Source organism: Drosophila elegans, unplaced genomic scaffold, assembly GCF_018152505.1.
Source record: "Drosophila elegans isolate 14027-0461.03 unplaced genomic scaffold, ASM1815250v1 contig_149, whole genome shotgun sequence".
NCBI classification, from domain to species: Eukaryota; Metazoa; Arthropoda; class Insecta; order Diptera; family Drosophilidae; genus Drosophila; species Drosophila elegans.
Genome location: NW_024545513.1, coordinates 24974944 through 24984026, shown reverse-complemented (window position 1 = coordinate 24984026; position 9083 = coordinate 24974944). Strand labels below are relative to the sequence as shown.

General features: G+C 36.4%; 1 protein-coding gene across 1 annotated transcript; it reads left to right on the top strand.

Moving 5' to 3' along the window:
* The first annotated feature begins 2616 nt into the window (after positions 1-2616).
* On the top strand, positions 2617-7268 carry LOC108148176 (ubiquitin-conjugating enzyme E2 S). Its single transcript, XM_017275077.2, has 4 exons — positions 2617-2697; positions 2829-3397; positions 4226-4696; positions 5713-7268. Exons 2-4 carry the CDS (start codon positions 3389-3391, stop codon positions 5860-5862), a joined length of 630 nt encoding a protein of 209 aa, XP_017130566.1. The 5' UTR covers positions 2617-2697; positions 2829-3388; the 3' UTR covers positions 5863-7268.
* Positions 7269-9083: the final 1815 nt, after the last annotated feature.

The following is a 9083-nucleotide window of genomic DNA, read 5'->3' as shown; positions in this document are numbered from 1 at the left end:
ATATAAACGAAATAAAGTTAAATTTGGTATTGAAATGGCGACAAATACCCGGCTTTTTCGTGTTTCTGTCGTTTTTCCCTCCATTTTGCTTGCAAGTTCAAATCTAACAACACCAAAGATTACATTTTTTATTCTTTTCGCCAGGGCCTGACAAACGTTCATCGAGAGTTCATTCCAGACGTCTGGCAACACTCTGCACATTTCTATTCTCATAGGCGGCGAAAGGTTTTCGTCGATCTGAGTACTAGGATGAAATCAAGGAAGGGAATATAATAAAACTAGTATTTTGGTGATTTAAACTAATAAATAACACCTTAAAGCCTATTCAGACAGACGGCTTTTCTGATTCAATGACCAAATTCCGCTTCCATAATATTTACATGTGCAAGAAAGAGACGGAAAGAAGTCGCTTCAACTCGCTGTTGCGGACTAGTAGGCTGTAAATTTGGTGATAATTCAGTAGTTTTTAAGTAATTAGAATATTTTTACTTGGCTATTTTGGGATATTTTTGAAATGGAGATGCATTTTGGCAAAGTCAGAAGTATAAATATAATTAAATGAACATGCCCATTCTATAATATGAAAGAATAGGAAGGTATCGACTTCCATTTGACCTGCGGATAATAAGCTGGACGACTTTCCACTTGCGAATGTCAAATTTATATTAAGTTTTGCGTTGATATCCATTTTGCTGGCGGAAAATGGAATTTTGTGTTGTCTTCTTCTTTTTGGGTCTGTTCACACAGGCACCCGCTGATGCAAAATAGAAGTAATTAATAATAATTTTAATAGAATTAAAAGCAATATTCTGAACTGTCAAATTATTAAAAAGTTAAAAATCATTTTTTTAAAAATTAAAAAAGTTACATATAAAAAAGTCCATGGGAGCTTTACGTTATAGCCGTCCAATCCGGCTCGTTCCGACTTATGTACTACCTGCAATAGAAAGACAACTTTTGGAAGTTTCATGCAGATAACTTTAAGACTGAGAGACTAGTTTGCGTATAAACGGACGGACATTCGGACGGACATGGCTAGATCGACTCTCCTAGTGATGCTGATCAAGAATATACATATATGTAGAAATGTCTCCTTCACTGCGTTGCAAACTTCTGACTTAAATTATAAGGGTATAAAAGGGTATATATTTTGGTAAAATAAAAAATAGTCGTAGTATCTGAAGTTTTTGGAAGATGCGATCGTCACGTTAAATTTACCTCGTCAAGAGTGGTTTTTGTTTGATATCAAAAATTTTTGTATGAAACAACTGTATTATTACTGCAAAGCTCCGAAACCTGGTTACAATAAAAGAGTACGTCAATAGCATGGTCATAAGTCATCTTTGTATGAAAAAACCAGAGCACACAATTCTGACTCTTGATCATAGCTAAACGCTGAATACTGCTGTCCAAGAACCAAAACAAAAATATGCCACCAAAATATGTTGTGCCGTTTTTTATATGAAGTTTTTTGTTTTGGGAGCAATTTTGGCAAACCTCTAAAACATATAGACACCATTTGACCTGCCCATCCTCTGCCTGCTAGAGCCATGTTCAAACTTCAACTTGATTTCCCACCCATGCAGCATGCAATTCATTACGGGACAGAAATTCAAGATTGAACCAAAAACTGAGAATTGGATGAAAATTCAAATTTAACTTCGCGTCTCGGGCAGAGCATAGTGGTCGGTTCAATAGGCCTTTTATAAAAAAATCAAAGTCAAAATTTTTCTTATTGGTTTAGCTATTTGAGAGATATTAATTGGGTATTTCAGAGTAAGAAACGTGCAAGGGAAGCTCTCCTCAAAAAATGTTTTAAGCTTATTAAAAACAAGTTTTAGTACAATGAAATTGCTTAATATTATAAATAAAGGTATTAACTTCCATTTTACATCGAAAAATATTTTTAGTATGTGTTGTGTTTTGTGTAAATCAATATTGTATTTAGTACATAATTGTGAGCTTTCTTGGTTTGTCTTTTCTGTGTTTGGTTAGAAGTTCAGTTGTGATAGTATTATTTGGCACAAACATATCTTTTTGTATAATATTCTTAAGCATTTTAAGAATATAAGAATGTTTAATTTAAGTGCCGAAAGTTGCCGAACATATGCAATTATACGAAGGTTAGAACCTAACCTCAATTTTTAAAAAGTGATAGTACGAGCTGCTTAATACAGTAAAATTGGTTTCAGGGCCCTTTAATATCGCTTTAATACTTACATACACGCCAAAAACGGAAAAACGTTTTCATTTCAATTTTTATATTTCAGAAATCGGGGAAGTGCCCGAACTGGGCAAAACAAAAAGATGTGGGTGGGAATCTGTTAATTAAAATCAAATAAGTATTTAAAAATGATAAGACATTTTTTGAATAAGCCCTTACAATCGATATAGATATGAGAATGGTCTCAAGCAATCGATATCTGAAGATGAACATATTTTCGTGCCATCGGCAATCGATATCTGGTTTAGCGACTGGTTGTTTCACAGAAACCGTAGTTTCGTAAATCAAAAATCGTTAATATAGGCAATAGTGTTGCTTGCTAGCTATCGATGTATCGATAGCGCCTGAGCAGCCCTGAAAGACGCATTAGTGTAGAGACAGTTTGTTGGTTCAAGCTAGCTGGACTTGCAGATGCGCTAGTTTGTAAGGGATTGGAATTTACCGCTTAAACAGAGTTTTAATTGCAAATAATGGTGGGTAAATTTGTAACATATAAGTAACTGTTGAGTTTAAAAGAAATTATTTTTAACTTGTCAAGCCTGAAAGCGTTAAATTTCTTATTCCTATCAAACACTTTGTGAAAACACATATGCTCAATTTGTAGGTCCACCGACGAGGGTTACTGTAAAATGGAAACTGTTTTTGTGTGTTGTTGTCGAGCGTGAAGTGTGCAATTAGACAATTGAATTTGTTTAAATGTGACGGGAAAAAGCGCACTACACCAACGGCGAAGGCGAGCGAATCGATTTCCAAACAATAATAAACTACGAAACTTAATTTAAAGTCGCCCGGAAATCCGGAAATCGGGAATTTCGAGAAGTGGCCCCATCCAATACATATACATATATAAGAGAAGAGCGTGCGAAAACAGAAACCCAAACAACGGATAAGGAGAGACGAGTGGCGGGGTCAGGAAAAGCCAGTCAGCCAGCCAGCCAGCCAGCAGCGCTTTTTGTCAAATACTTTTTGGCCACTTTTCCACGCCAGCTGGAAAGAGGCGGGCGAGGGCGGTGAAATTGCGACTTTCGGCGGCCCAAAGAGCTCAGCTGCAGGAATAAGCTGACGCGAAACCTTGAGACACCGACTCTTACTCACACCAGCGCAAGCACACGCACACTCTACCACACACACACAGGCGCAGGAGCAGCAGGAAGTGCAGACAACATGAGTTCGGTAAAGTAAACAAATTATCCAACTCAATACAAGAGTCAGTACTGGGTGTAACTCGAGAAAAAGTCCCATTCAAGGAGTTATCAGATTTCCAGCTTGATTCACAAATTATATGTCACAATCGGGGTGTAACAGAAATCTTTTCCAACCGAATTCAGTTGGAATTAGCATGAAACCAGACGAACGGCTCGGTTAAAGGGATTTCTGAGACTTATTCTAAAAAATAGCAAAAAATAGATGTCGGAGTCTTTATAAACAGTCTTATACCACATTATGCAGCTCTGTTCATTGGTCCAATTTGGGTTTTCTAACCACTATGGAAGCTAATCGTACGATTAAACTGCAATTCACTTACCATTGAGATAAGAAAACGGACCTTATTATGTTATGTTAGGTATGGAATGTTTTTCAGTCATTGTTATAATTTATAATTTTTAGCCAAAAGTTTTCGACGGAGCGACCCTATTATGAGTACATATATGTATATTCTTAATCAGCATTACTAGAAGAGCCGATCTAGAATTCAAACAAATTCGGTTGTGTTGGTTTATTCTCAAAAATCCCAATAAATATATTATAAAGTCGAAACGGGTAGGATCGGACGACTATATCTTATACATAGCTTCCATTGGAACAATTATAATGATAAATTTACATATGTATTTGTATCACCAAGCAAGTCGATATAAACATGTCCGTCTACGTGACCGTTTGTTTATTTCAAATCACTATAGCTTGCGGACTTAAACTTCCTTAGCAAACACAGAATAGTTATAAGGCAATTAATCATTCGAACCCAAACTAAAGCTACAAAATTCATCCAATTTCCAGCAATACTCAAATGTGGAGAACCTGTCACCGCAGACGATACGGCAGGTGATGCGGGAGCTGCAGGAGATGGAGACCACGCCCCCGGAGGGCATCAAGGTGCTGATCAATGAAAGCGACGTGACGGACATTCAAGCGTTGATCGACGGTCCTGCTGGCACCCCGTACGCCGCCGGCGTTTTCCGCGTCAAGTTGACGCTGAACAAGGACTTCCCACAGACGCCACCAAAGGCGTACTTTCTCACCAAAATCTTTCACCCGAATGTGGCTGCCAACGGAGAGATCTGCGTGAATACACTGAAGAAGGACTGGAAGCCGGACCTGGGCATCAAGCACATTCTGCTAACCATCAAATGCCTGCTGATCGTCCCAAATCCGGAATCTGCGCTAAACGAGGAGGCCGGCAAGATGCTGTTGGAACGGTACGACGACTACTCGCAGCGGGCACGCATGATGACCGAGATTCATGCCCAGGTAAAAAAGCGTTTTATTCTTTCTGTATGCTTTGGTTAGCTATACTTTTGACTATCAGGCATTTACCAGAAAATAATTTAAAAAAAACATCAAAATACGATTTGTATGCACCAAGAAGGGCAATGCCAATAGCGATTTTAGTAGCTTAAAGCTATAAGAAAAGTTAATTTACTGAAGCCGTTTGCCTATAGAAAGGACTATCATTTGAATATTATCTGTATTGTTCTTGGTGTTGCCATAATCCTTTCACATGCTTTTCATGACTTTTTGGCCCGTGAAATTTATGGCTCGGCCTTTAAGCCTTGCGTTTCGCAACTGTGAATGGTTAAATCGGCTCAGAATTAATTTATATATTATTATTTTTAAAAATATAAGCACCTTTTGCTTAAATTTAGGATTAGGACATTTAGCGCGTAAAGGAAAAATAGATTCGGCAGAAAAAGCTATCAATCCGAATTAGTTTTAACAAAATAGATCATGGGAAATAAACTAATAAAGCACTTATAAAACTTGTAAAATTAAATAAGTCATTCTTATAAATCGAAATAGGGTATTGAAAAAACAGTCCTAAAGTTAAACATGAATAATGTGCAATTAATTAGAATTAAAACTACATATTTAGTTTTCAAAAAAGAAATATTTGTTACAAACACAAAGCAGCAAAACAATTGTCTGAGTCATAATAAATATCAAAAAATATTTATCACACTCAGTAATTATCTGAATCATTTCCATGATTATGTTCTGTTTTTTTTTTATCAAATAACGCTGTATTAATAAAATATTTTTAATAAGAAAGTTTAGAAATATGATAAAATAACTGAATTTTTGAAAACCGTAAAACTAAAGCATTCAAATTAAGCATTCAACCGTTAATCACATAATGTAAGAATGATTATTTAAAGACCTATAAGCGTAACACTCTTCAATGAACCAATTTGAACTGCTTTATAGGACAGGGTTAATTCTCTATAGCATAACATTTGTCATATAATCCGTTTGCGGTTCAATTTCAGCCCGCCAAATGCGGTGCAGGCGCTGCTGGCGATGCCAAAGACGACGATGGACCCTCGACGAAGAAGCACGCGGGCTTAGACAAAAAGCTGCAGGACAAGAAAAAGGAAAAGTTGCTCAAGGAAAAGAAGCGAATGCTGAAGAGATTATGAGAATCATAAGGCGGAGTTCTGTGGACTAGCTAATCAACCAGGAGCAGTAAGCAGTAGCAGGAAATGACGGATTCGAAAGAATGGATAGATGATAAGGGAAAAAGTGGCAAAGTGCTAGTGCTAACCCAAGAAGCACTTGAATGGCTGCAATTAAAGAAGCAGGCGCGCTATGAAATTTTACACTGATCTGATACAAAAGGAAAAAAATAAGCAACTGAGAAATGGAAGTCGTCGATGAAACCCGGTAAAGAAACTGCGTCATTTAAAGGCTAACATCGGTATCGCAAGTTAAAGCTGCAAAATATCGGTAGAACGAGAGAGAGATAGAACCACTCCAAAGAAAAGGGCATCCAGTTACCACATACGATTATTTAAACCACTTCTTTTGGTGACAGCACCTGTGAACCGAGCCTAGAACATTAAAGAAAAAACAAACAAAAACTAACAAAATCTACCAAGAGATATGGGAAATGCAACCATCTCCTTAGTAATTTATGTAGTTCTCTTTTCTTGATGATCACGAGCTATCCTAGCATAATTTATGTAATTAGATTAAAGAAAAACAAGGAGAACATTATCGCCTCATACATGACACCACCCAAACTCCCTACAAAATCTCTCTAAAAAAGCATCACCACTTTACCTTAATGAGCATTATTATCGTTCACTTGGGGCCTGTCCATACATTGGGTAATCCTCCGTCTAATCAATTGTTTTCAGAAAACAATTGTCTATTAGTCGCCGTAATCGATTGCATAGTGTTTGGATGGCTCTTTAAACTTAAGTTTACCCCTTTTATTTGTGTGTCTTTTTAAAATTGTATCCATTTAGTTTTAAGTTTAATAAATTTCAATTCGTTACTTTTAATTGTCCTGCTTAGGTGTAAGAAAAAACACGCATCCAACAAACAATCACAAAAAATACATAAATTTATTAATGAAAAACTGTAAAAGATCGATAGCACACTTTGTAGAGATTTTAGTTTAAGGACTGAAAACTGTAAAAAACTTGTCGCAAAACGGAATGGAGCGGGACAGATCGAAATGGAATAGCACGGTGATAAGTGCATGGGATATCCTAGTCCTTTCGTTTGCTTTACCTCACGCTCTCTCTCACTCTCTTTCTCTCTCTCTCCTTTTGTTTGGACATCCTTTCCAAGCTTACACATCAAAAACACAGAAATCGAGGGCGGAGAATAAAAAGCAATTAAAAAAGAATAAAATTCCAACAAATATTCCAAGCAAAAGAAATTCTGAAAAAAAAGATTTTGAAATTGGCAAGTATCGTAGAAAATATGTCTGCCTAGATTTGAAAAATGTATTTATTATACACGATTTCAACCACATGAAATGTACTCTTTTGAGGGAGAATATTGGGTTAATAAATTTAATTTATGTATGTATGAAGTTAAAGAAAAGTAGCACTATCGTGAAACAAAAAAGTGAATCGGAGCTACCTTCGCCAAAACGAATTTAGACAGTAAATTTAATTATCCGATCGGAATATTCATATATAACCAAGCGGTAAGTATAATAGATATACAATACCCACGAACACCAACCTATTGATATAGTCAACTCCAAGGATGGGCCTTAAATGGTGTAATACCAACGTATTGTAAAAAAACCGCAAGATTACGTATATCTTATACTAGATTCTTTGAAAACAACCATATCTTTAGAGAGACCGAAAACTAACTTTTTTTTTTGCCAAAACAATTAACAAACCTGAATACGTTTATGGTAAATACATGTTTGTTTAGTATTTAAAAACAAATCCGGACCCCAAAAATGGGTCCAGATTCAGTGGACATCGTAACTAGAGACAGACCTTTCTTACAATAAACAATAAAGAAAGCAAACTATGGCGATCAGAAGTTAATCTATGCTTGCATCTACATATACAAAAATTAAAAATTGTATAAAACGACTGAGACAGCTATTTGATATTGAAATAGCATACCATTGCTACATCTCAAAGCGTAGTGTAAACTTTTGACTTCTGAAAGGGTATAGTAAATCATAAATAAGCGTAGCATTCTTTTAGTACAGTGGAACATTCGAATACGGACTTAATGTATTGAAACCATGGAATGGACTTACTAGAAACAGTAAACAAATCCAAAAACACGCGAGTCGACAGGTAAAAATGGTATTTAAGGAATTATTCTGGTCTAGAAATTTAAACAAAGTTTATTTTATTTGTTTGCATAATTTGAATGTTTTGACTTTTTTCTCCTAACTACTTTTTTTGAGGTGTGTGACATGATATTTCAAGTTCTGCCGAACCTATTCCTTTTAAATTTGGTATATGTACATATGTATATGTATTTTGTTTAAGCAACTCTCATTTTTCTCAATTTTATGGTTATTTTACAACCATTTAAGAAAATTATGCAATGGTTATTAGAAAGGCCTTCCTTATATTTAAGAAAATCATTTCCTAAAACTAAAGGCGAGTCGCCATTGGCTGAAATTTGTAGGCGATTTTCTTGAATCAATAGCGAATTTCTTGAATCTGGGTTTAGCATCGATCCGATTTTTTCCGTGTATAATTGTTAGCACTTAGATTTTCAGATCACGTAGCGCGTGCCAATAACAAAAGGTACGTATTTCCTAGTTCCGCTTCGGTCCGCTTCCCTTCCGCCCCTCCGACCCCGCGTCCACTGGAAGAGTTTATCTCTGCTTTCTGGAGTTTTTTCGATTCCCGCGATTCTGCGAAATGTCATGAGACACTCGCACACAGACACACATTCTAGAGGGGTGATGTGGGCTTGGGTAGGTGTGTGCGGCTCTTCCCCTCTCGCTCCCACTGTCTAGCTGGCTCTGTCTAACCGCCAACGCTTTTGAGCTGAGCCAACATTCCAATCGGTTCGGATCGGATCGGATCGGATCGGGTGTAACCTTCAGGCAACTTGTCGCTCGAACCAAATATTGTCGCATAGCCTGAATGAGAATTCTGAAAGGGCAGCGAATGTGAAACACCCTTATTTGAATACTATGATGATATAGGGTATTTAGTTAAATTCGAAACTAATGTCTCGCTTCTTCTAATGGTCTAAAATGTTGAACCATTTTTTTTTTTAATATTTGAAGAATTGAAGACACACTTCATATAAGGTAACATAAGTCCACAGAGATTCTAGTCTTTATGTTAGTTGTGTGCTATGTATATTGAATATCTGTATGTGGACAAAAAAAGAACTTAAGATTGACACAAAA